Here is a 27,994-nt window from a genome sequence, read left to right on the forward strand (position 1 = left end):
GCGGATGTAAACCCAAAGAAAATGTCCGTCGTACAGATAATCATAAAGGCGATCAAAATTAAGCTTGCATTAAATCGTTTGTCTCGGGCCAAAGAAAATGCTGTGCGTCTCCATCTTGGTTACCCACCACTCATACCATGGTAAGTCTGCCTATCTGCATTAAAAACAACACCCAATTACCTAGCAATCTAGGTGTCGTCTGCATTGTCTAACGTTAACGTAAGGAATGGCATCAGATCAGTAGCGCATTTAAAGGGACGCGCTCGATTATCAATAAATAATTAAAGAATGATCTGTGTGAGATTCGAGAGAGTGTACATCTTTGTGGTGATCTGAGGTACGAGAATGTGTACATCCTTTTGTTGATCTTTCGTACGATAGGATGTGCATCTTTCTGTTGATCTGTTTGAGGCACGAGAGAGTGTACATCTTTCTGTTGATCTGTTTGAGGTACGAGAGAGCGTACATCTTCGTGATGTCCGGCATACGACAGTTTTTGATGGAGACCTTCTGCCCGTGCTGTATCTACGATAGGAACAGACACCTCAAAAAGAAAGAAGTCCCCAGGTCGTCTTGTCTACGCACGTGTCACGCAGGCACACACGAGAATGAGATGTTCAAGCACGTTATAGGTAAGCTCATGATTGATAGTTGCAACTTTCACCACTTGTTTTTAGCTAACCCCTTAACTCAAATAAGCTTTTCTCATCAAAATTTGTTCGTTGTCTGTCGTCGTCGGCATCGTAATTTTTTTTCCAAATTCTTCTCTAGAACCAATGGACCAAGTTCAACCAAATTAACTTGGCACACATCATTCTTACGTAAACGGCTTTCAAAAAATTTAAAAGGGAACCAGGGGAAATACATGTTATGAGGAAAGAGTTAAAATCATAGTGTTCTATTAGAGCAAACAGCTAGTATTATTGTGAATAAGTCGAGGTAAGTATGAGGATCTTCCACTTAATCAAGTTATAACATTTCGACGGGGGGTGTATATTATTACAGTGAAAAACTCATCGATAATCTTTTTTGTGAGGAAATAAACATTGAAAATTAAAATAAGGTTTTTATACTGCGGTCTCAGTGAGGTTCAAAAAAATTTGAAGAACTTCAATGCTACATTTTGTAAAGAACCGTTTTCACTCGAGCTTGGACAGAACGTAGAACCATTGTAACAAGAGCTTGGAATTTGGGTAGTTGTGTCAAACAGCAATGTGACGTAGGCCTGTCTATCTCATTTTGGCCACTAAGCCATGGCTCTTTGAAATCAACAAGATTTGTCTGGCTTTTGAGCTAAGACTACGCAATCGGTGCATATTTCGCTTGAAACCGCGTCATGTTAACTTGTTTTGACGCAAGATGTAGATAGCTACGTCCAACCGAAAGTCCAAGGCCTTGTTAAATGGTTCTAAATATCTCCGATCCGGGTCTACTCATTGTTAACTGTCCAGTCATGATAGATATGAATACATCGAGGGTAATGACACTCGTCCGACTTCATCTGGGGGTGTATATTTCGTTATAATTACATTCACTTTCTTTCCCCTATTAAATTTCATTGATTGATTTGATTGTTATTCACGCATCACGCAGAAGACCCAATCACCAAATCTGGTGCGTATGAGTAAATTCAGTCCTCCCTCAGTATTTTTCGAAGAACATGACTGACTCAACTCGCGACTTTAAACCAGATCACGATCTGATATCATATATCAATCTCTCACCAGAGGGCGCGTTCCTCAAGAAGCACAGCGTAATACGCCCTCTGGTGAGAGATTGATCATATATGTGTTGATTAATATTTCATTGATGTAAATATTTTTAAACAGTTAAATGAATTCAATTGATTAATTTCTTAGTATACCAAAAGTAAATTCATCAAATTACAGAATGAAAATTAAAATTGTATCGTTAGAATATAAAACGCTGTGCACTATTTTTGTCCCTATAATTCAGCTGTTCCAATGCCTCTTCCGTTAATTGCGCATTACTCACTGATTACGGCAGAGATTTAAAAAAAATCATATTTGCGGAAAGGGAATATATGTTGAAATACGTAATTATAAGCATTGAATCATTATTCTGTGAAAGATGTGTGCAAACAAATTTTCTTAACGCGCTAGCGCGCGTTATTCAATTTGTATGCACACACCGTTGCAGTTAAGAGACCACATCTTTAAAAAAAATGATTTAATGCCTAAGAAACAGCGGCAGTTTCACCCAGCAGAATTTTCCGGTTATGACAGTCTATGAATACTAATGAACTTCACTTAGCAAATTAGAAGAAAAGGAGGTCAGTATTTCACCCCTGCGAATGTGTTCGGAATGTTTTCTTTTTCGTTGCTAAGTATATATATGTAATGAATCTTAAGGTGTTCGAATGAAAGTTTACGAGATTTCTCCGACATTTGTACAGTAAATGCTATCTATCATTTTTTTTGGCGAAATTTTTTTTTCGGTGAATGCAATTGACTATATATTCAGCAAATCATAGAACGGTAGGTATATCTTGATAAAATCATTTATCATATAAATAAAGGGTAAAAAACAAACCATTCACTACAACGAATTATTTGTATACAGACTATACCACTTATTCCTTAAATATTTACATTTTACGGTGTATTTGTGATAACACCACGTCGAATAATTTATCATAGTTCAATATACAGTTCATCAATGAATTACTGTTAGTGGCAATTGGTGTTTTTTTTCTACGTGTGGTTTTTTTTCTATCAGTGATTCTTTGCTGGCGTTCTCGTGTAACGTTTAATAACAATAGTACGCGTGTTGTTTCAAATCAGTCATACGCATCTAATCTAAAAATAAAAAAAAAGAGTTTTCTCAACAAAGTTTTTGACCTTCTATGTTCAGCAGCAGAACCGCACTAAATGGCTAAATCTATTATCCATATCCATGACAAAGAACGTCTATATATATACCGTATATAATGACTTAAAAGAAAATGCAAGAAATATTTCATACAAATAAACATCAAAATTAATATAGATATAAGTATAAGCATTGAATGACTTTTTAAAGCGCTAAGCATAGCTCAGCGCTTTATTGTCGTTAGACTTCTACTTCCGATGCATCAAATAACCGCCACCATGAGCAGAAATATTCATCATTTAAACTGGTTAGGGAATCAGTTTCAGGGGTTAACGCACAATAATTGCACGGGTTAATGTGCGTGGCTTGTATACATCATTACAGAGGCTGCCACACAGTGATGAGGAAACAGAAGGTGAAATGTAAACGATCAAATCGATTCTTTCTAACTAAGCTTGCACAAAGTAAATTTCCTTTAGAACCAAGCTAGGTTGGCCCTTTTCAGTACTATCAGTACTTTGATTAAATATCATCGGTTCTATAACACACCTGGCTGTGCAGACAAATTATTATGTCACAATAACACGATATATTCATTTGTCTGCACAGTCCGACCGACACTATCTAATAATATTCATAATTCTATATTTGCATATCCATTGTTCTTTCCCAGGAGTTGCAATTATTATAGCATTGAATCATGATTTTTTGATGTATACACTCTCATAACTGCCGCGGTGTGTGCATACAAATTGAGTAACGCGCGTTAGCGCGTTATGAAAATTTGTATGCACACACCGCGGCAGTTATGAGAGTGTATACTTCAAAAAATCATGATTTAATGCTTATATTTACATTTTTTAACTTCTTGCCTTGTCTGCAAATGTGAATTATACCTTAAAATTCCGATCTTATCCTAAGGGTAAGTTAACATTAATGGAAGAGCCACAGTAACAGCCACAAGCGTGAACTTTGATTTTCGCTTGTGACGTTGCAGTTTACAGCGTTCAACGTTTGTGACGTCATAATAAAACTCGTCAATTTGACCTTTGACTACTTGTTGCATTTAGAGGCATTTAAACATCACGGAATTTAATGGAAAAACACAGTAGAATGTAAATATTATAGCATTGAATCATGATTTTTTGAAGTATACACTCTCATAACTGCAGCGGTGTGTGCATACAAATTGAGTAACGCGCGTTAGCGCGTTATGAAAATTTGTATGCACACACCGCTGCAGTTATGAGAGTGTATACTTCAAAAAATCATGATTTAATGCTTATATTTACATTATTTTTAACTTCTTGCCTTGTCTGCAAATGTGATTCATACCTTAAAATTCCTATCTTATCCTAAGGGTAAGTTAATATTGATGGAAGAGCCACAATAACAGCCACAAGCGTGAACTTTGATTTTCGCTTGTGACGTTGCAGTTTACAGCGTTCAACGCTTGTGACGTCATAATAAAACTCGTCAATTTGACCTTTGACTACTTGTTGCATTTAGAGGCATTTAAACATCACGGAATTTAATGGAAAAACACAGTAGAATGTAAATATAGAAAAATAATTGCAGTTCCTCCCTATGGACTTACAGTGGGAAAGAACAATGCATATGCAAATATTTAAGAAATAAACAACGTTATTTAGTGAACATGGCGTTATGAATAGCAATTGCTCTGTTGGCATATTCCATGATGCGCGCTAGCGCATCATGGAAAATATGCCAGCAGAGCAGTTGCTATTCATAACGCCATGTTCACTAAATAATCGTTGTTTATTACTTATATTTGTATTTTACCACTCGCAAATACCCTGTATTAGCCTAGACCTTGACATTTAGCTATTACATCAAAAGTTAACATTCAGACTGTAATGTATCTTTTTAATTCACATAGATTTGTTGACAGAATCAATGATATGTTATATAACAGTAATTCCTTTAAAATGTTATCAAAAACATGTTTTAATATTACATGTAAATACGTCAATTTTAATGGAGTTGGAGAAAACACATGATGTATCGTATAGTGGTTTAAATCTATAACGTCATGGAAAAGTATATATAACGTTAACCCTTTATGACGTCATAGTATACTGACAGAGCAATTGCGATTATAGAGAAATAATCGCAATTGCTCCGTCTGTATACTATGACGTCATAAAGGTCTGACGTCATATACTTTTCCATGACGTTATAGATTTAACGTAGCTCGCGAGTTTGCTGACGTCACAATAGGAGTTTACCGTCATAGTAAACTCATAATTTTTTTTTAAATGACAAATGAGATATTTAGAAGTATAAAAGAAAATATTTTAAAAAGCTTATATGTGGTTTATGACTGTTTATACTTAAGAAATAAACAACGTTGTTTAGTGAACATGGCGTTATGAATAGCAATTGCTCTGTTGGCATATTCCATGATGCGCGCTAGCGCATCATAGAATATATGCCAGCAGAGCAGTTGCTATTCATAACGCCATGTTCACTAAATAATCGTTGTTTATTACTTATATTTGCATTTTACCACTCGCAAATGCCCTGTATTAGCCTAGACCTTAACAGTTAGCTATTGCATCAAAAATAAACATTCAGACTGTAATGTATTTTAATTCACATAGATTTGTTAACAGAATCAATGATATGTTATAACAGTAAATCTTTTAAAATGTTATTATAAGACATGTTTTAATTTTAAATACATCAATTTTATGGAGTTAGAGAAAAACACATGAAGTATCGTATAGTGGTTAAAGGTAGCTCGCAGGTTTACCTGCTTGTGAGAAAACCTACCTTGAAAATTTGTCCACGTGATCCATAGGTTTTATAGTTTTATTTCTAAAATTTATTTAAGATTCGTCTGCGCGGTAATAATGTTATTATGTTTCAAATACAGTGTCATTAATAAAATCAAGCAACGCCATTTCAATGAAATATATAGTAAAATGCACATTTTAACCGAGGAACGCATTACAAAACTATGCTCCAAACTTTTAAACGATTCAGACGAAATAAATTATACTCAACGCAAAAACAGAGGAGATACTAGTAATTATGAATCAATTCATAAAAAAATATCAGTATGTGTTCTCGGCCAAGTTTTGGCAAAAAAACTTTAAAGATTTAAAAGATTTCTCAAAACCTTATATTTTCATTACGACGTTAGCCTGACGTCATCATTTCATTACTTCTTAAACCACCAAAATTGAAATGCATTTATTGACAAGACTAGCTGTTTAACACATTTTAGAACATGTAAATGCTTATTAGACATTATTGTGAATGTTATCAAATGCAATTAATGTAAGGCTGTAAAGATACAGAAAAATGCTATTTTTTGTTTTTATGAAACTCTGAGTCAATCAATGCAAAAATAAAATGCCGGGCAACTACTGACATTATTTTAAAGTAAGTAATCGAATAAAACAGTTATCTCAAGCCAAAGAAATTGAAGAATTTAATCGGTAGTACAGATTACGGAAGTTATAATTGTAAAAAAAAAAGCGAAGTTAATGCATACATTCTATTTTAAAACATGACTTTAAATGGAAGAGTTCTAACGCACATTCTTTATCTTTATAGAAAAAAATGTGACAATGTATGTGACATCTTTAAATTTTCAGCACTGTTTTATTCGATTACTTACTGCTGCTCTGCTGGCATATTTTCCATGATGCGCTAGCGCGCATCATGGAATATGCCAACAGAGCAATTGCTATTCATAACGCCATGTTCACTAAATAACGTTGTTTATTTCTTAAATAAAGTGTTGTTGTACTCAGGGTTCTTTGGCGGCGTTTTGCTGGGGCTACTTCTGTACCTGATGATGGTATTCCAATCCAACATTTCCTCCAGCGTTGCTATGGTAATTGGAATCCTCCTGAGCCCCGTCATCGGCCTGGGCCTGGCTTTCTCGATGCACGTGCGATGTGTTATCCTGCTGATGTTTCCTCAGTTATTCTCCAGTAAGTTGCATTGCTGACCATTTGTTTGTCTAGGACTTTCCGCCAGAAAATTGATCATTAGTGAGACTCAGAGAGAGGGGTGTTAATTCAAACTTCTTCAATTCACATAGTAAAGTTACCAAAAACATGCATTCCCCTTACAAACAAAATACACTGTTTCAAATAATTATGGCAGTGCAAAGGTAGCACTCTGCACCCGTCAAAGATGCACGTTTTGAAAAATATAAATACATGTATACGTACATGTATGTCATATGATAGAGTTAGATTAGTGCTGAAAAACTTTATGATTTACTTTTGTTTTTGCTGTATCTCACCTGTCAGGTAAACTATTTACCTTCAAAAATACTTTCTTACAGGAAAATAATTTTGCCACAAGAAAAACAACTTTCCTATAAGATCTTAAGAAATTCTAATCGACATTAAACAGTTAAAGAACTTTCTAGAACTCAAAAGCTGATATGGCTTGAACAAAACTATTAGATTTCAAAACCCAATATATCCAGGAGGAAAAATTCATGTCTGAATTTCATATCCTCATGAAAAACTTTTATTCTAAAGGTAATTCCTGTAGGAGATGAAGAAAAACATACCGAATTTTAAAGGTAAATATTTCGCCTTACAGGTGAGACAGGTGAGACACTTTAAAAGCAAAAGTGACTTTATATATACTCTTTAATATGAATTTTAAGTATGCTGCATCTTTGTAAATATGCAGCCATAAATATTATCAGGCACTGTGTTAAAATTATCCCTCAGATCATAACCCACTAAAAAATATTGACAGACCTTCATTAATTGTACAACTATCAGTGTCGCAGCGTTAGATAATCTTCAAGTTACCGTGCCCCTCACTTTTGGTAATTTCTAACAAAAACACACATACCTGTTAAAAAGTACAATTTGAAACGATGAAAGGGAGAAGTTCAACTTTTCTTTGTTGCCACCTCGGAGATTTATAATGGGTGAATTCTGACACCATAAGTTTTTGAGCACCTCACACAATACTTGATTTCTAATGTACTTCCAGGTCCCTTGGTCTTTAGTAAATAATACTTTCCGTATACTTTTTATTTTTTGCTGTGTCTAAAAATCTGACATGCCCAAAAAAAGGGAGGGGAGAGGGTTCATATAAAACTTTAACATTTTCAGTTGATTGAATTAACACCTTTGGAACTCAGATATTAATTACCATCAAATAATCTAAGAAAATATGCTACATATGTTCGGACAGAGTAAAATTAATTGTACTTACCGAGTGTACAACAGGAGCAAGTGTACCACACGGCAATTGAATCAATGAAGCAAAATAAAATTTTTACCAATGATCTTTTTAGAGCGTACACATTCAATGTGACAATGACACTTTACCCAAAGCGTCTTTAATGACATTCAGTACTGTATGTACACTGATCCGACGGAGTGTGTCTTGCAGGTAAAGGTCGCTCATTCTTGGTCCTCTACGCCATCGTCCTAGTGATGGCGCACCCTGTCGCCAACTTCAACAAAAACGTCATGATCATGTCCAACAGCGCCACCTGTGGTCAGGAGTTGTCTTACAACCAGACGAAGGAGGTGCTGAATCAGATAGCCAACCCACTGGCAGGTAACCATGCTTCATTGCCCAGTCACTGACGTCAGTTTACTGTAGATCTCTTATTAACTGCGAAGAATAAGTTTTCGCGTAGAGTTACGGATTTGCAGTTCTTCTTTGGAAACCCTTAATTTCAAAATAGATAACGCCTGACCAATTAAATGTTTTGCTGTCAGTCCAAATGTTTTTGTCAGCGCAACTCCGTGTTAACATCTGCACACAATTCTGTGAAACTTTGTTGGTAATTAAAATATAATAAGGACCCATTGTATACATGTGCCTACATGTATTACCAGTAATTTCCAATTTTATCATTTTTTTTGTGGAATATAGGTCCTTTAAAACTTAAAGCTTAAAACTTAAAGTTTCTTATGAAGAAGGCTTACATAGGCATTGACTGCTGCCTAATCCATTTATGTAAATGTATATACATGTATATATTTGCATAATAAAATACGTTAAAAAAAACTTAAAGCAATATGAGCTGCATTTTTCATGTTGACCTTTTTTTTTTTTTTACTAAAATGACAAAAATATCATGGTTTTTAATATAAATTTCTGTTAGCCATATTTTTGTGGAAAAGGCCGTTAAGAAGCCTTATTTGATGCAAAATTGAATTATTGTCGTACTGTACAAAAATTGATTTGCTATATATTCCGTAGAAGAGAAATATTTAACAAAAATTAATGATTTTTTTCAAATCTTATTTATCATAAAAGTTTAAGTTTTATGCAGACTTGTCATACTAGCAGGTTTTTGCAGCAAAATATAATTCTAAAAAAATACAGCTCATGTTGCTCAAAAGAGACACTACAGCTAATTTTCCTTATCTTGGTTATATCTTTTATGACACAATTCAATGAAAGAATAGATGTTGTACATGTACTGAAAGTTCGAATCTTTTTTACTCCAATAATAAGATCGCTGTTGCTTGTTAAAGATGTTCTAAATTCAAAATTTATATCATATCGACTCAAACTTTAAAATTTTATTTACATCACGTAATTTTGAATGAAAGCAGTTGTCAATAGAATATTGGAGATATTTTGTAGAAATTACAGGTAGTGAAAATAATTCATGAACAGGATCATGGATAGGATAAAAAGCGCCCTTAAATTAACTCTAAATTTCTACACTTGTTAGAACCTCAAAGGGTTATTTTAATTAAACGAGGTTTCTGGCGAAGAAGGGAAATGGGCATGCTCGGCGGATCTAGATGTTAAAATATTCTTATACCGGTAATAAAATGAGGTATTGACGACACAGGGAGTCAGGGATATTTATTATTTTTATCTATTACAAGATATATACTTCGCACTTGTGTTATGTTTTCATCTCCTTTGTTCATCTTCTAGCCAAAAGCTGAAATGTTTACAATCGATGCGAATGCGGTGTAGAACGAAAGGTTGGACTAGCAATACTTACTGTGTATGGCGTCTAAAATCATTGAGTATTTTTAAATTTTAAAAAGGGTTATTTTTGTAAAATTCATTCTTTTAACTTCGCATGGGGAAACTGTCATTTCATTGTATTAGCGAAAAATGAGCTTTAGTGTCTCTTCAACAATTTGTTAGCGTATTCTTTTCATATCCCTGAAGAATTTGCATATTATTTTGATGTGATGATTCTTCTAGCGTTTAATTTTGTTGTTTTTAAAACTAATTTGAGAGCGTGAGGATGTGAGCTGACTCACCTTTCCTTTCATTAAGAGATCAGACTTCAATTTAGCTCACCTGAGTCATTCAGGTGACCTACTGCGATCTTGTTTTCATTCGTCGTGGTGCGTTAACATTAGAACATTTTCAGCTTCCTCTCTGAAACTACATGTACTAGGGTTATCTTGACCAAATTAGGTGTTTAACTCTTAAAGGACAGAGAAACATAAATTATAAAATTTATGACCCTCAAGCGAAAGGGCTTTTAGGTTTTAGTTAAAACTGTAAAAATGTGCACATTTAAAAAAAAACCCTCTTCTTTATTACTGGACCTTCAGCGGAGAATCTTAACACATGGTTATGACGAGCAGAGATGCTTCGAAAGTTGTAAAATTCACAGCCCCTGGGTCAAGGGTTCAGGCCCTAGGGTTAGCATAATCATTTAGTGAAAATATATCAGATCTTGGATAATGTTCTTCTACACTCCCGTATATACATGTATTTGAAAAAAAATCTAAATGCATGACGGTGTTGTCCATAATTTTCATGGCCTCTTCGTCAGGGATTCAGGCTTTAGGGTCGTTTAGAAAAGTGTATAAAATTTAATAAAAAGTAATTTTTTTCTGAACCATCACATTTGAGGGAAATTAATTAAATGCATTTGCTATTACATGTGTATGTCCTCATCTTCAATTTCAAATGCTATTCGAATAATGTTCCGTTGTCGAGGGAGATACATTGTAAACTAAATTTATTTTCATTATGTCTATTATGTCCTCTTCTCAAACTGGGGAGGGGTGGGTGGGTGTCAAATATTGCCATAGAGTAAACATATATTTTAAGCTACCTGAGTCTAAAGCTCAAATGAGCTTTTTTGATCAAAATTTGTCCTTTGTCCTCGGCGTCCTTTTAACTTTTAACATTTTCTTCTTCTTCTCACAAACCACGGGGCCATAACCAACCAAACTTTGCGCATAGCATTATTGGATAAAGGGGGTCCAAATTTGTTTAAATGCAGGGCCATCCCATCTTTTGAGGGAAAATATTTTTGAAAAATGGTTAATATTTTTTAAAAAATCTTATCAAAAACCATTTGGTCAGAAAAGCTCTAACTTGTGTGGAAGTATTCTCATGCATGTAGTGTATATTCAAGTTTGTTCAAATCATGATCCCCGGAGTCAGGCCTGAACTGGGTTGGGGGAGGGGGTTCGGATTTTTTACATAGGAATGTATAGAGAAAATCTTAAAACTTCCTCTCAAAAATTAGCCAGAAAAGCAGCTGTAACTTGAGGAAAAATAAAGATAGAACCATTTTAACAAGACCTTGGAGTTTCGGTTGGACGTAGCTACTCAATTTCTTGCGTCAAAACAAGTTAAAAATGACGCGGTTTCAAGCGAAATATGCAACGATTGCGTTGTCTACGCTCAAAAGCCAGACAAGTCTTGTTGATTTCAAAGAGTCATGGCTGAGTGGCCAGCAAGGAAATAGACAGGCCTACGTCACATTGCTGTTTGACACAACTGCCCAAAGTCCAAGCTCTTGTTTAAATCAAGATTCGCTCTACTAAGCTGCCTAGATGTTTTGTATTTGATACTCTAAAGGCGGTCTAAAGCATTTGTTGGCTTTTGTTGCTTAGATGGGTGATGTGTCCCTTGGGGCCTCTTGTTTTAGGTTACCTGAATCACTCGGGTAACATGATAATGTTAACAATTTTACATTTTAAGCTTCATCTTGAAATTTACTACAAGATACTAGTAAATTATGACTTGGCCATATTAAATCAAACGAGTTCTATTTAATATCCTGTGTATTGTATGCTTGTAGCAATAAATGTATGCATGTTATTTGCATTATTAAAAAAAACCTGAATATTTTAAAGATTGACCGTTAAAAGCCTGCATGTCTTATTTTACCAAAAGCAAATTTTGCCTCCTGGAGCCAGGTAAAGATGAATCCTCCAAAATTTGCCCACCCCTATGAATTGATGTTTGCAAACATCAAATAACAAAGTAAAGGGTAACAGTCAGAGGAGTCTCAGATTAGGGTTTCGACTCAAAAATGAAGCTTTAAATGAAAACATTTGTCCCCGACAAGTCATTCTTCGGGCTATGGTATTCAGGTGACCGTCAAGGCCTGGTGGACTACTGATGTATAAATCCTATATGGTATTCTAAGCAATACAAAAACTTGATTCGCTATCTTTTAAGGGGCCATTGGCGCTATCCGCGCCGTCATACGTGCTCTGGAGAGATTCGCAAATGTCATGAAAACTGCATTTACTGCTCTTGGAACGGCAATAAAGGAAATCGGTAAATATAAGTACATTTAATAATAAGTGTTACATTAGTGACTGTGATTAGGGGTCTCGACTTACTGTTTTCTAGTAAACTAAGAGTATACTGTTTGATAATGTTGTAAACCGTCTAATGCATGAAGATATATAACAATATTTCGAAAGTAACAAGGTCTGCTTCTTAATGAACAAATAATGCAACCTTTCAGCTTCAATGCTTAAAAAGGCTTTCGGTTGGCTGTCAGAAGTATCCCAAGTGTGTAAGAACAAGCTTGGTTCACCGTATGAGAAATGTATGAAAGTTTTTGACAAAGGTTTCGAAGATTGCAAGTAAGTTGCTCTCTCTCTCTCTCTCTCTCTCTCTCTCTCTCTCTCTCTCTCTGTGATTTTTTTAAGTGAACGTAAACCCAGATTTAGTGAGTATAAATTGAACGCATCCCTTGCAATTTAATTTTGCCATTTGTTGTACATTCAAAATGTAAAAAATTCAACAGTATCGGATTGAAACGTTTTTAGCTCACCTGAGCTGAAAGCTCAAGTTAGCTTTTCTGATCACATTTTGTCGTTCGTCTGTCTGTCCGACTGTCTGTAAACTTTTCACATTTTCAACATCTATTCAAGAACTACTGGGTCAATTTCAACCAAACTTGGCACAAATCATCCTTAGGCAAAGAATATTTAAAGTTGTGAAAATTAAGGGTCATGCCCTTTTTCAAGGGGAGACAATTAGTATATAATAAAAAAAAAATTGAGAAATTTTAAAAAATCTTCTTCTCAAGAACCAATGGGCCAGGAAATCTGAAACTTATGTTGAAGCATCCTCAGGTAGTGTAGATTCGAAGTTATCAGAATCATGACCCCCAGGGGTAGGGTGGGGCCACAATGGGGGGGGGGGGTCGAAGTTTAACATAGGAATATATACAGTAAATCTTTAAAAAATCTTCTTCTCAAAAACTAATCAGCCAGGAAAGCTGAAATTTGTGTGGAAGCATCCTCAGGTATTGTAGATTCAAAGTTGTGAAAATCATGACCCCCAGGGGTAAGGTGGGGCCACAATGGGGGGGTCAAAGTTTTACATAGGAATATATAGAGTAAATCTTTAAAGATCTTCTTCTCAAAAACTAATCAGCCAGGAAAGCTGAAACTAGTGTGGAAGCATTCTCAGGTAGTGTAATTTCAAAGTTGTGAAAATCATGACCACAATGGGGGGTCAAAGTTTTACATAGGAATATATAGAGTAAATCTTTAAAAATCTTCTTCTCAGAAACTAATCAGCCAGGAAAGCTGAAACTTGTGTGGGAGCATCCTCAGGTTTGTGTTGATTCAATGTTATGAAAATTATGACCCCCGGGGATAGGGTGGGGCCACAATGGGGGGGGGTCAAAGTTTTACATAGGAATATATAGAGTAAATCTTAAAAGATCTTCTTCTCAAAAACTAATCAGCCAGGAAAGCTGAAACTAGTGTGGAAGCATTCTCAGGTAGTGTAATTTCAAAGTTGTGAAAATCATGACCACAATGGGGGGTCAAAGTTTTACATAGGAATATATAGAGTAAATCTTTAAAAATCTTCTTCTCAGAAACTAATCAGCCAGGAAAGCTGAAACTTGTGTGGGAGCATCCTCAGGTTTGTGTTGATTCAATGTTATGAAAATTATGACCCCCGGGGATAGGGTGGGGCCACAATGGGGGGGGTCAAAGTTTTACATAGGAATATATAGAGTAAATCTTAAAAGATCTTCTTCTCAAAAACTAATCAGCCAGGAAAGCTGAAACTTTGTGTGGAAGCACCCTCAGGTAGTGTTGATTCAAAGTTGTGAAAATAATGACACCCCGGGAGTGGGGGGGGGGGGTGGGGGGGGTCAAAGTTTTACATAGGAATATGTAGAGTAAATCTTTAAAAATCTTCTTTTCAGAAACTAATCAGCCAGATGATTCTTTATAATTGTTAAGACTTTGGCCCCAGGACAATTCGTTGGCCTTACAAGAAGGTTCAGAGTTTGATGTATGTTTATATCCCATATATAAACAATTGTTATTGAGAACTGCAATACTCAACATGTGATATGACTATAAAATCATTCTGTTAGAAAAGGGACTAATGATTATAAACATAAGAATATCCAGGGGGGAAAATGGACTTTATTTACACAGGATCTACATGTATCATTGTACATTGTCCAGATAGTTTGTATTATGACTCCATTAAGCTGATTTTATCATACCTATTGTTCCTCAGGTGAGTAATGTGGCCCATGGACCTCTTGTTGAAGTTGCCTTAATATTGTAGTATGGGCAAAATTCTTTAACATCGGAAATATGATGTTTAACAAATCATATAGCACAAACCAACCAGAATTCAATCACTAAAATATAATTCTTGTTCTATTGTAAAATTTTACACACTTTTACATTTTAGGCTCTTATTATGGACAGTAACTTCAGCAGTTTTTTCATAGTTCAAGTTCAGTTGTTTCAGTCTAGAATTGCACAACATAGTCAGTTTTATTCATGAGTGTCTCAGCTAGTTCCAGCAGGTATAAAATTATGGTGTGTGCTGTCATGTTGGTCTGCAAATTTAATGAACTTTTCGGTAATCAGAAGCAGAATCTTTGGCATATGACTGGTCATGAGTAGCGGAGGAGACAAGATAACATTCAGACTTTGACTTGATGTTTCTATAGTAAGAAAAATGCTGCCCGACTTCTTTTACCACATCCTTTAATTTTGTAAGACTATCATTGAAGTAGTTTACAGAGAAATCTGTTTGTGGCAGGCAAGAAACGTTTTATGCACTAAAATTAGTGTGTCTGCAACTTGGAATGATGCATCGCAGATTTTCTTCTGCTGGAAGCGTAATGGGAAGTAATTTTGTTTTAAGTAAGATCACTTCTATCTTCAGAGTTAAGGGTACATCAGGGGAAGCTCTTTGGGGAAGCGGCACGTCTTTTTACCCCTGCATATCTAGTTGTGCACCCTAGTTTGATTTTTCTCATTTGGGGTTTGACAACCTCTTTTCTTGGGGGAGGGGGGGGGGGGGTCAAAAGGGTGTGGGGTCTAACATTGAACCTTATGGGAAGAATCGTAGACTCTATTGTAAATGTTAACTTGAAAAGATAATAATATAAAGTTTTCATTATCATATATTGACTGTTACTGGCAATTTATAGGGTTTATTAGATCTGACCCCTGGGGTCATCCCCACCCCCAAGGAATTGGATATTACCATATATCTCAGACACTGTTATAATCATGACCCCTAAACCATATATATTCTTGTTCCTTATATCAAGGGGCATCAAATGTTATGTAGGTCATGGGCCCTGTGGGTGGTCCTTACCCCCTCAAACAGCAAGTCCCTTAATATTTTCAAAACAGTTGAAAACCCCACCCTTAAACCTAATATATTCTTGTTCCTTGTGTCAAGGGGCAGCATCAAACGGTATGTAGGTCATGGGCCCCGGGGGTGGTCGTGACCCCCCTCGAAAAGGAAGTGCACAAATATCACGAAAACGGTTGAGATCCCCACCCCTTAGCCATATATATTCTTGATCCTTACAGGGCATCAAGCGGTACGTAGGTAATGGGCCACAGGGTTAAATTTAATTTTTCAAAACCGTAATGTACATCTATAGAACAGTCCCTATCATTTCCCAAGATATGATGTGTCTATCCATTAAATCATAAGAGGAGTTCTAGGATCAATGTTTTATTTGGAGTGATAACGTCAATTTTCTGCTACTATTTGACTCCCTGGATGAAATTTAAATTTTTAAAACCTTATTGCACATCTATAGGACAGTCCCAATTATATCCCAAGAGATAACGTAGCTTCTCTAAAAGTTGTTAGAGGAGTTCTGGGAACCATACCTTTTTTGCAAAAAAACGTCATATTTTGTTGCCCACTGATCCCCTTAATTCAAAAAAATTATGGAACCTGATCACACTTCAATATGACACCCCCAATCATATTCTAGAAGATCATTTGGCTACTGCCAAAAAAAACCGTTTTTGAAACCATTTTTTGTAAAAAAAAAAACAAAACAAAACAAAACAAACCACGTCATTTTTCAGCCATTAAATGACCCACAGGACAAAATTAAAAATCGATAGGATACCCTAAAACATATTCCAAGAGATTATTTGTCTACTTTTGAAAATGTAGGAGGAGTTCGAGGAAGAAGCTTTTTTTGTGAAAAAACGTCATTTTTTTTATCAATTATTTGACCCCCAGGACTACCAGAGAATTTTTGAAACCTTTTTACAAAACAACATGATACCCCAAATCAAACTCAAAGAGTTCAGTTTGCTGGTTATAAGATGTAAGAGCAGTTTGAGAAAGTAAAACGTGACGGACGGACGGAAGAACGGACGGACGGAACAGGGTAACAACAATATACCCGAATTTTCTTTAGAAAGTGCGGGTATAAATATATCCCGGACCTTTTATGTTAGGCGAACCTTTCCTTATATATTATTTAGTTTTTAGTTTAGTGCTAGTTTTGTAAATGTTTCGGGTTGTCCCGAAAATTTTGACAATATTTTACTTTTTTGTTAGTGTCGTTGGTTATTTTTAGTGCTGAGAGAGAGAGAGAGAGAGAGAGAGAGAGAGAGAGAGAGAGAGAGAGAGAGAGAGAGAGAGAGAGAGAGAGAGAGAGAGAGATATTTACCAGCCATGACGAATCGTTGCAATATATATGTATATCTGGCTGCTCAGCATTCTATGACAGTCTCTCCTCTCATTGGTTGTCCTTGCTATGATCGGGACATGGATACATGTGTGTGCCTTGATCTCAATCAAGTCTAACTTATGATTGAATTATGATTTTTTAATTCAAAAGTCAACATGATACACAAACGACTACGATTTTTTAAAGGTCTCCCGTGTCACCGCCCCTCCCCTCCCCCCCTCCCCCCCCCCACACACACACACACCAGTCCACAAGGACCGCTCTACCTACTTTAAATTTGTACACGTTAAATATATGCTTGATCAGCATTATTATTAGATGTTCTCTTTAAAGCAGCAGACAAAACTTGTATTGAGTACTTAATTCATGATAACTTGCCTTTGCAGGGACACATTGGGTTGGTTCTTGGGCTGGATCTGTTACGTAGTGAAGGGCGCTCAAGTCGTGTGTAACATAGCTAGAAGTAAGTCACAGGCTGTAAACATTTTTTTCGCTTTAACGGTTGAATTAAAAATAAAATCAATTAGTTCATCGCGTAAAATTTTATGATTTTAAGGTAGTCCATCCATAACTATTGTATTTCATATCTAATAGATTGCAAGTTCGATTATTAAAATCTTAGTGTGGTTTAAAGGGATTTATGTAATAATAAAGATTCATCTTCAAAATGTTTAAAAATTTCAAATTTTAACAACTTTATTCCATCTTGAAGTTTACATTTAAGTCTATGGCAAAAATGCATTTTCAAATATATCTTTATAGTATAAATAATTTTCTCACAAATCTCTTGGTAAAAAGTTGCAAAAGCTTTTCTTTTCTTTGACAATGCTGAAAAATTTAATTATTTACCATAAATATTTTTGATAATTGAATTTTTTAAATTTTTGCGAGGGGCAGACAACTCTTTAAAAACGTTCCAAGTGCAAAAAGTTCATTTAATCGACTGCATACATATTCCCGAGTTTGGTTTATGTCGGTCTCATAATTATTTTAGAATAGATATTCGAAATAGTTAAAATCTATAAAAATTGTTAAATTCACCTTAGTTATGGATGGAAGACCTTAATTACAGCAATCTAGATGAAATTAAAATACAATGCTTAGACAATTATGAGCGTTACTCTAAACAGAGCTAGGACTACATTGAAGATATCAACGGGCGGTAACTCCAGAAAAGCTCTAACGTATCAAGGAGGCTGGGTGGTTTAAGCATCAGATCTACCTTAAACTTTAACAATGATTTCTTCAAACTATTCTATAGTGAAGAATCCATATATTTTACCATTTATTAAGTGGTATTTTCTAAAAAAAAAAAAAATGACCTCGACCATCGAACCTTCTAATGTTTTGTCCTATCAGACCGTGGCTAGAGCGGAGTTGAGACATTGTCGCTCGTGACTGGAATGATATAGGAGAGGGAGAGAAAAATAATGGAGTAAATTATCATAGGCGGTATAACTAATGATAAATGATAAGTCAATAAATAATCTTTCTATACGTTTACCATCTGTATAAAATTAACAAGACCGGTCGCTTTTTTGAACCTCGACTGGGACCTTCTAACTTACTTTGGGGAATCTTAGGTTAGGTGGGGTCGTTCATCAACATCGGGTAAAATAATTAAGATTCAGGAACACGTTATGTTTTGATTCTATTTCATTAGTTTTATTTATAATCATTCTTTAGAATAGTAAACTAACCTATCACATCGACTGATATACAAAGGAAACATTGATGGATGGGTCATATATAAATACACTTTTGTAATCTTTTAGCAAGTTACCACATGGGTACATTTATTGAACACATTTAAAACATAGTTGTAAAATTAGTAGAAATGCTACTATCCACAAAGAGCTCATTATTTTCTAGCATGGTTAAATCTGAGGGAGTGAAAATAATCACAAAAAGTGTACATGCACTTTGATGAGAAGTTTTCTCGACCACAGTGGTTCCAAAATAAATATAATTTATATATAGTATAAATATAATAATATTTATGAATGTGATAAATATTTTTACAAAGTTTTAAAGGTCGGGTGAAAATATGTAAATACAGTGTAGTTTTCATTTAAAGCCCATTATACAAAACTTAATATATGGAATTGTGATCCAGTTTTGATTATCGATAACTTGATATTTATTAAACTACATTACTTTTTGGTAATTGTATATAGGTATAACAAATAATTTTTCATTTAATTTACAATTAATCAAATCATAACAAATGCATCAAAATGTTGAGAGAAGCTAAATACAATTGATTCTGTTTGTTTCCTTTAGTAATAGATCTGCTGTGTTTGATTGCCTCTGCTATAGCTAGTCTTGTGAAAACCGGGATATATGACCGTAAGTTTTCCACAGAGAGAGAGAGAGAGAGAGAGAGAGAGAGAGAGAGATTCGTTGAAAATGCCTCAGTTTGACAATATAAAGGATTTGGAACAGTTGGTTATACCGATGTATCATGGTAGTGCCGTGTGCGACAGAACAAATTGGAGGACATAGGGAGTGTATGAGACTACTTTTATTTTGCATAAACGTCTGTTTGACCCTTTCCATCAGCTGACCGCCGAAGTCGACTGATTAAACAGAGTTATTTCCTAAATCATTTGTGATTTTTTTGTTATCAATTAACAAGTCTACATCACAACAGTTATTTAATATTGCTGAAGATATTGTATTTTATATATATATATAAATAAACATAAATAGATATATGTATTTTAGAATCATTGAAAGGCTTTCCAACAACTTGCGAAATTACAAACAACTGCTAAAATAATGGTGTATATATCGTTTCAGCCATTTATGACGCTGTGAAGGCAGTTCATACGATGTTCTACTTCAATGTCACAATTTCCCACACCTACCAATACAACGTGACCCAATCCAAGTCCTACAGCCAGGTCAAGGAAGACATCCTGAAGGACGTGAAGGAGCGCCTCTCCAGCTTCACCAACGTCGTCGGATTTGTCAAGAACCTGACCATGATGTCACTCATATTTGTAGTAATCAAGTAAGATTTATTTGGATATATTTGCATTTCCATTGTTCTTCCCCACTGTAAGCCCATACGGAGGAGCTGCAATTATTTCTCTATAATCGCAATTGCTCTGTCAGTATACTATGACGTCATAAAGGTGTAACGTTATATATACTTTTCCATGACGTTATAGATTTAAACCACTATACGATACATCATGTGTTTTTCTCCAACTCCATTAAAATTGACGTATTTACATGTAATATTAAACCATGTTTTTGATAACATTTTAAAGGAATTACTGTTATAACATATCATTGATTCTGTTAACAAATCTATGTGAATTAAAAAGATACATTACAGTCTAAATGTTTACTTTTGATGTAATAGCTAAATGTCAAGGTCTAGGCTAATACAGGGTATTTGCGAGTGGTAAAATGCAAATATAAGTAATAAACAAGTAATAGCTTTCCAAAAAGCTTGCCTGACTAAACAAAATTATTCAATGGAAGCATGCATGTATCAATTAGGCTAACTTATCAGAAATGAATTTTAATTTTCGCTGCTGATCATAAATTTATAAATGGAACGTGCAAATTTAAGACGAAATGTTAGTCTTTTCTTCGATCTAGAACATGTACATATATATCACTTGAAATTCATTCATTTTATTAATTCAATTTTTTAGGAATGCACACATATCATATAAGTGCATGTAAGCTTGAAAGCTGGAGAGTAAATAGTCGTTTTTTCAAATTGTATTTGTTATATTAATTGCAAAATCAACTGAAAGGCATTTTTTTAAACTTCTAACGTCATGAAATATGAGAGGGTATACAAACACGTATTGTTTTTAATGTGTGTGGGCAGCTTCATCAAAATCATCTTGACAAGCAATTAAAAAAGGGTGAATTCTCAAATTCAAGAAAAAACCCTAACTGTAACTTTAATTCAATTAGAACTCCTTATTTGCAGTTTCATTATTGCATGCTCCTACAAAAGTGGAAGGGGGGGGGGGGGCAAATCCATGATATTTCCATTTATCCTATAAAGTTAAGAAAAGTGCCAGCTGTCAAAAAAGAGGGGAGGGGGAAACAGCCCCCCTCACCCCAACCCCCGATGCTACGTGCCTGTGATGTAAACACATGGTGTGCTCTGGGGTATTTGCATGATCCCAACGGACTCGTCAACTAATCGGCGCGCAAAAACTATGAATGAGACATTTAGGCGCGAAATCCTGCTTTACCGTTCACGCAACGAATGAATTCATCCATGGGGGGGGGGGGGGGGTTAAATGAATTTTTTGACATTTGTTTTGTAACAGCTACATACATGTATATCATACTTTGGATCGGATGTTTTGGAAGAAATCTATCGAATTAAGAAAGACACTTGATTAGTAATTGTTAAATGTAGTAATGTACATTTAGTAAGACACGCGAGTTATGTTCCCTTTTCAAGATTAATGAAATCGCACAACTGAACGAAAATCGGGTCACACCCCGCTTTGGCGATTTAGTTCCTCCAGTAAACATTCCAGCTGTATAAATATATATTTGTTTTAATCCAAACTGATGACTCTCTTGTAATAATGAAAATCCAACACCAATTATTACTTACATTGTACCGTATAAGACAATATGTTACAACTTGTTGCGATGACCCCTCCCCCTTTTTCACCGTTCAAATATGGTGGAATGCTGATCTATTTTTAAATCAGGATTACACACGTGCTCTTCATGGTGACCGTCCCTTTTACTTGAAAACTCTTGCTCGCTGTTGTTATTACATGCCATAAAACATTTTCATCAATTATGAACGTAAATGCTGACATCTTAAACATGCATCGGTTAATCTTTTTTGTGAAATATCATGATATTGCTTGTTCCATTGTCTGCACTGTTTCGGAGATTGCAACTTTTAAACCTTAGATATGCCTGACGTCATGACGTCAGGCAACAACGATTATTTAGTGAACATGGCGTTATGAATAGCAACTGCTCTGCTGGCATATTTTCCATGATGCGCTTGCGCGCATCATAGAAAATGCCAACAGAGCAATTGCTATTCATAACGCCATGTTCACTAAATAACGTTGTTTATTTCTTAAACAACTAACAATTCTATGGGAGCATTCTTTGAGTATTAAAAAGCAGTCAGTAGTGATCAAATTAAATAAAGGCCGAATGGATGTATGATAGATTGGATCACTCCCGAACGTATTTGATCACCTCATATTATTCAAATAATGATTCCTTATTACTTATATTTATATAATTTTTACTAATTGTTCAATATGATAATAATCATTGACACACAGTACCACAGTACGTCATTTGCGTCCTTGATGAAATGTATTGGACTAACGATATACGTTACAAATATGATTCGTATTGTTATCACAGGCACTGGAAAATATAAATACATGTATAGGCACTTAAGCTTGGATTTGTTTCGTATTTTGACCTCTGATTCAGATCCTTGGTTTCTTTTTGATTTAGGGCCTTGATGTACAGGAAGAAGTACCGGTCTAACGACAGGTTCGACAACTTTTACCTGACCTACAAAATACGGGACGTGGAAGAACGGAGGTTGGAACTCGGAAAGGAGGGAATATTCCCGCTCAAATCGAAGGAGACCAGAAAGTACATCAAAACATGTGTGTATCCCTGATTCAAACAAGGATATGTATATTCCCTCCTTTCAGTAGTAGTTACAAAGTGATATTCATGGCGAACTACTTTTGAAATGATTATTTCAATAGTAGTTACAAAGTGATTTTTATAATGAAATAGATCCCCTATCTCACTATTTCAATAGTGGTTTTATTTCAACAGTGATAGGACTGCTGTTTGTTGTATACATATACCATGTCTAGGATTGTCATTTTGTCTATTATACAATCTATGTTTTAATTTTAGGACAACTAAACCAATTGTTTAGTTCGGTACAGTTCTGTTGTTAATTGCATGACAGTCAAAGCGCCTGTTGTATAATTGAGTACAGCCTCGGTTTATGTTCACAGTTTGGGTGTATTCTAGGAACACCCTAGTGTCTGTTGAATATTTCTGAACAGCGCTGTGATCCCCGTCTACGGCGCCCATGTCTGTTATACATGTCTATAGTTTACAATTCAGGACAGATTTTGTGTTTGTTATTAAATTGAGGGAAGTAGTTTGTTTGAGTTGTACATTGTATTAATAGCAAAGACAGCTGTTTAACGAAGTTAAAGTCTACCCCCCCCCCCCCCCCCCCCCCCCCCCTCACGCGTGGTTGTGTACGTGCTTCTATTTTCAGTCTCTGTTGGGATAACGAGAAAGGAGATGAAGTCGTTGTTTAAGGGAGTGTTCATGCTTTTGATCAGCGGCTCACACGCGGCGTTCTACATGATGTGTGACTATGGACTATACTGGTTGCTAGAGATGCTAAGGAGATTCTTCACCAAAAACATCGGTGCTCCAGGTCAGTATTCTTATGTAATGTATTTACATGTATTTAAATATTTCTCAAACGTAAAATTATTCTTAAATGCAAATTGTTATGTATGTTTACGGCTGACGATCATAATTTATTTTACTTACCGTCATTAAGATTATAAAGTGTACTTTCAGTTCCGCCTCATTTGAAAGTCCATGTTCACGGAAAGGGGGCAGTAGCAAGCATGTACCGAGCTTTGATGACGTCATTTGACCCAATGGCGGATAAAGGTGGCTCCAAACTTGACGCAGCAAAATGTATTCCGATCCCAAGTGTTCCCAACATTGCCGTATATGAAGAAATAGGTACTTCTAATAAGCGGAAAATGGTATCATAATGCAAGTTGTTTTCATGTATTTTCCAATTGTCTGTGCATCTTAAGACCCAAGAACCACACTGCATACATTAACAACTATTTACAACTGAACCACTCTTTAATTGGCAGTATATTACTTATTAAAAGAAATAACACTTTAGGGTAATAAAGTGAATTTGATGTCCCAATCTGGAAAGTAATGATAATTTTATGCACTATTTTGCACAGTTTTGTCCACAGACCACGGCTATATTGATAAATGAAAACCGATTTAAATGTCTTGATACAAACACTTAATAACTTTCAAAATGATGCGTTTTTTTACAAAAATACAGTTGATTAGACCTTAAAAATGATTGAATATGCTTTTTAATGATGTATTTGATTGTTATTGCCCTCAGATGCATGTGTATACTTGTAGTACACGTTGTAGTACACGTTGTAGTACACGTTGTAGTACACTTTGACTTCTGCTCTCCCACAGGGACTATTTTCCTGATTTGTTTCCTGATGACGATATTCAAAGCATACGGACTTAGGTTACGTCACATCATTGCAGCATGCTATTACCCAAGGCGGGAGCGAGCTCGTGCTGTGTGGCTGTACAACCATATACTGAAGACAAGGGGAGGGTTTCTAAAGTTTGCAAGGAGACAAATGAGGAGACAAGCCGGAACTTTGAGGGAAGTGCAAAAAATCAGCATCAGGAGTAGGATGATGAGTCAGTAAGGGCAGACAAGACAAAAGCTGTATAAGAATATAAAGAATATTGTTAGAGATGATTCTTGAAACTGATTTGACCTTCAACAATTGACTTTAATATGAGAAGCATTTCCCTTACTAATAGCCAACCTAATTTACACCGAACAATAATTTTTAATCTTATAGTCTTCTATATGATTAAAATGGTGCTTGATGATACGAAATTAAAATAAAATATCGATACTCAATATATTCATGTTTTATAAAAATTTGTTTAGATTTCCTCTGTGCCGAAAGTTTTTCACTTTCCTTGGATTCAAAAGAAAATATTGTTTATCTTGTGGAGAGGAGGGTCGATTCGACGATCACGTCAACTACTTCCACTGTCAGAACAGTGACTGTACAGGTAAGAAATTAGTCAGAACAGCGACTGCACAGGTAGAAAATTAGTCAGAACAGCGATTGCACAGGTAGAAAATAAGTCAGAACAGCGACTGCACAGGTAAGAAATTAGTCAGAACAGTGACTGTACAGGTAAGAAATTAGTCAATACAGCAACTGTACAGGTAAGAAATTAGTCAGAACAGTGACTGCACAGGTAAGAAATTAGTCAAAACAGCAACTGTACAGGTAAGAAATTAGTCAGAACTGTGACTGAACAGGTAAGAAATTAGTCAGAACAGCGACTGTACAGGTAGAAAATAAGTCAGAACAGCGACTGTACAGGTAGAAAATAAGTCAGAACAGCGACTGTACAGGTAACAAGTTAGTCAGAACAGCGACTGTACAGGTAACAAATTAGTCAGAACAGCGACTGTACAGGTAACAAATTAGTCAGAACAGCAACTATACAGTTAGCAAATTAGTCAGAACAGCGACTGTACAGGTAGCAAATTAGTCAGAACAGCTTCTGTACAGGTAACAAATTAGTCAGAACAGTGACTGTAGCTGTAAGCAATTAGTCAGAACAGCTTCTGTACAGTTAGCAAATTAGTCAAAACAGTGACTGTACCGGTAGGCAGTTAGTCAGACCTGAAGATATGGACAATTAGGAAACATCAGCGGCTGTACAAGGCTATTACTGAACTCTCACAACAACTCTGAAGTCACTATAGAGTATTTTTTACGGACCGCCAGGAGGCGGTCCGTTATTTGATACACATTTAAATATTGTAACTGCGTTTCTGCGGGATAGTTTTTTTAAAAAAATGAAATAATATTATGCTCATTTTTATCAATTAAAAGTAAATTTGCACGTAGAAATATGTTTTATGCCTTTAAAAAAATATTACATATTTTTTTGTTTTACTCGTAAATGAAAAATTTTGTCATAGACTGTCGTGTTAGACGCGTTTTATCGATGCTATAATATATTCGGAAAATTTCGGAGTTGTTTATTGTATCGGTATAAGGGATACTAAAGACCTGAAATACTAAAGACCTGAATGATATGAAATTTTATATAAATGATGTATTTGAATTTCTATGTGCTGCGTCAAATAAAATGACTTTGTGTGTGAATTTATTATATTGCCATGTACTTTGTGGTAGAACATTATCATGAAATGACATCCATATTAATTATTTACGCAAAAATATGAAAGAACTGAAAATTTGAATGGACCTGAAAATTTGAGCTAACCTGATTTATTTTTAATTCTTTTGAAATACCCATGATTATTTTCATAAACTGTAGTCTAGATAAAATTTATAATTCCATTTAGGAAAAAAATTATCCGGCTTATTTTTTACCTTTAAAGTTGAACATATTCTACCGGATGAGCATGATCTTACATGTACCATTATCTTAAACCATTTCTATTTTATTATGTGGTCCCTTGAAATTATATAAACTACTGCATAAAATTTTAATTCAATACAATCCATCAAAAAATTAAGATGGTTTGAAATAAATAATTTCCAAGAGAATAATAATGAATTGAACTTTGTATTGAAATATTGTACAAATCAATGTGTTCTCCATTACTTAATTCATACTAAAGCAATGCTCATAGAACAACCGTTAGAAATACTTACAGTAACGAACTCTATTCTTAATAATAATAGTAAAATGTTAAACTTCAAAACGTGTTGCTGAAAATATAGTAATTAAGATCAAAATCTACCATTAAAATTAGTACAACCAACTCGTTATTTTCTTCTTCGTTCTGTGTTTTTATGTTAACAACCAATGATGATTCAAACAACAATTACATGTATATTTTTTCGGCCCGTTTGACGCTTGCGTCAATATGATTTCTTGTGTATATGTTGCCCACATCCTTGAATACCCGTGTGCGCTGTCTTATCAAATTGTATGCAGTCATAGTTATTCTTGTGTGTTATCTATTTTATGTCTACTATACATTTTGTACATCAAGTTAATGCTCTATCTGTTACAGCTGTCTACTGCATGGACTGTTTTACCGACATCAACAACATCTGCACAGTTTGTATGAATCCTGTGGACTATGGCGACTTATCCGACATAAGTGAAGAGCGGTAATATTCTCAACATTTCTATACGAATTCGTCCGTTTGCTTTTGACGTTTGATTTTATCAGTGTATGACTCTTATAATAATATGCATGTAGAGATTCTAGTGAAGACGAAGCAGAGATGTTAAAGAGAAAGGAGGAGGCAGAGAAGATTCGTAAGGAACGTGAAGAACAACGGCTGAAAAATCGACCCAGTCAACGAATGCGACAAGTACAGCTGCAGTTCAATATAACCCAGTCTATCATTGATGCTCAAGCCAAAAAGACGAAGAACCTATATTCTGCTGCTTATGACAATGGTTACCAGCCAGATGACGAATTCTATGAAGATTTCAATCAAAATTCTACATGGGTAGAAAATAAAGATTGGAAAGAGGGCAAAAATGGCAATAAGTCAAGCGAAAAGAAACCGAAAGGTTTACTCTCTGCATTGTGTCCTTGTTTACAGGCCTGTGCTCCAACAGAGAGTATGGCCGGAAGTGAGGCCGAAACAGAAGAGGAAATTGACTATTCTTATCAGGAGTTGCCTCGCACTGATGATGAATATGACGAAAGTGACTATTATGATGACGACAAATCTCAGACTGATTACGTCACCAATGATATATTTGATGATGAAGAAGACGATTTCATCGGCGATTATGATTATGCGTATATCGAACCAGATGAACTAGAAATGGATCGTGATATTGTATTAAAAACTAACGTTTGACCAACATAGCTATACAATGTGCTGGTATTTAAGCATAGCTTAAACAGATATACTATGTAATCATGAAATTGTCCAGCATATCCTTCCACTCGTTTTGTATGTGGTTGACAAAATACACAAGGCAGCAACATGTTCACTGTTATGACTACGAATCATCATTAACTCTGAGCTTGAGCTTACTTATTTTAAAACATGAATGAACAATGTGAATGCCATATCCTAAACAGGCATGTTTAACAAATAATGCCTTAAGGATTACGTTTACTCAGGG

At 35.2% G+C, this 27,994-nt stretch overlaps 1 protein-coding gene across 1 annotated transcript; it reads left to right on the top strand.

Annotated features, from left to right (window-relative positions):
* Positions 1 to 11: 11 nt before the first annotated feature.
* Positions 12 to 27,990, top strand: LOC128173183 (DC-STAMP domain-containing protein 2-like). Its single transcript, XM_052838902.1, has 16 exons — positions 12 to 140; positions 451 to 632; positions 6,618 to 6,800; positions 8,236 to 8,406; positions 12,259 to 12,360; positions 12,554 to 12,674; positions 17,422 to 17,498; positions 19,319 to 19,384; positions 19,838 to 20,051; positions 22,520 to 22,677; positions 23,316 to 23,480; positions 23,630 to 23,800; positions 24,296 to 24,536; positions 24,792 to 24,919; positions 26,916 to 27,015; positions 27,108 to 27,990. Exons 1-16 carry the CDS (start codon positions 22 to 24, stop codon positions 27,721 to 27,723), a joined length of 2,814 nt encoding a protein of 937 aa, XP_052694862.1. The 5' UTR covers positions 12 to 21; the 3' UTR covers positions 27,724 to 27,990.
* Positions 27,991 to 27,994: the final 4 nt, after the last annotated feature.

The sequence above is a fragment of the Crassostrea angulata genome, chromosome 2 (genome assembly GCF_025612915.1).
Source record: "Crassostrea angulata isolate pt1a10 chromosome 2, ASM2561291v2, whole genome shotgun sequence".
In the NCBI taxonomy this organism is placed as follows: Eukaryota; Metazoa; Mollusca; class Bivalvia; order Ostreida; family Ostreidae; genus Magallana; species Magallana angulata.

What these genes read in the sequence shown, in the direction of transcription:
- LOC128173183 (XM_052838902.1), top strand. Translation starts at nt 22, where the DNA reads ATGTCCGTCGTACAGATAATCATAAAGGCGATCAAAATTAAGCTTGCA. An exon ending in CAGAAAGTACATCAAAACAT is followed by an intron (nt 22,678 to 23,315) that starts GTGTGTATCCCT and finishes TTCTATTTTCAG; the next exon opens with TCTCTGTTGGGATAACGAGA. An exon ending in TGCCGTATATGAAGAAATAG is followed by an intron (nt 23,801 to 24,295) that starts GTACTTCTAATA and finishes GCTCTCCCACAG; the next exon opens with GGACTATTTTCCTGATTTGT.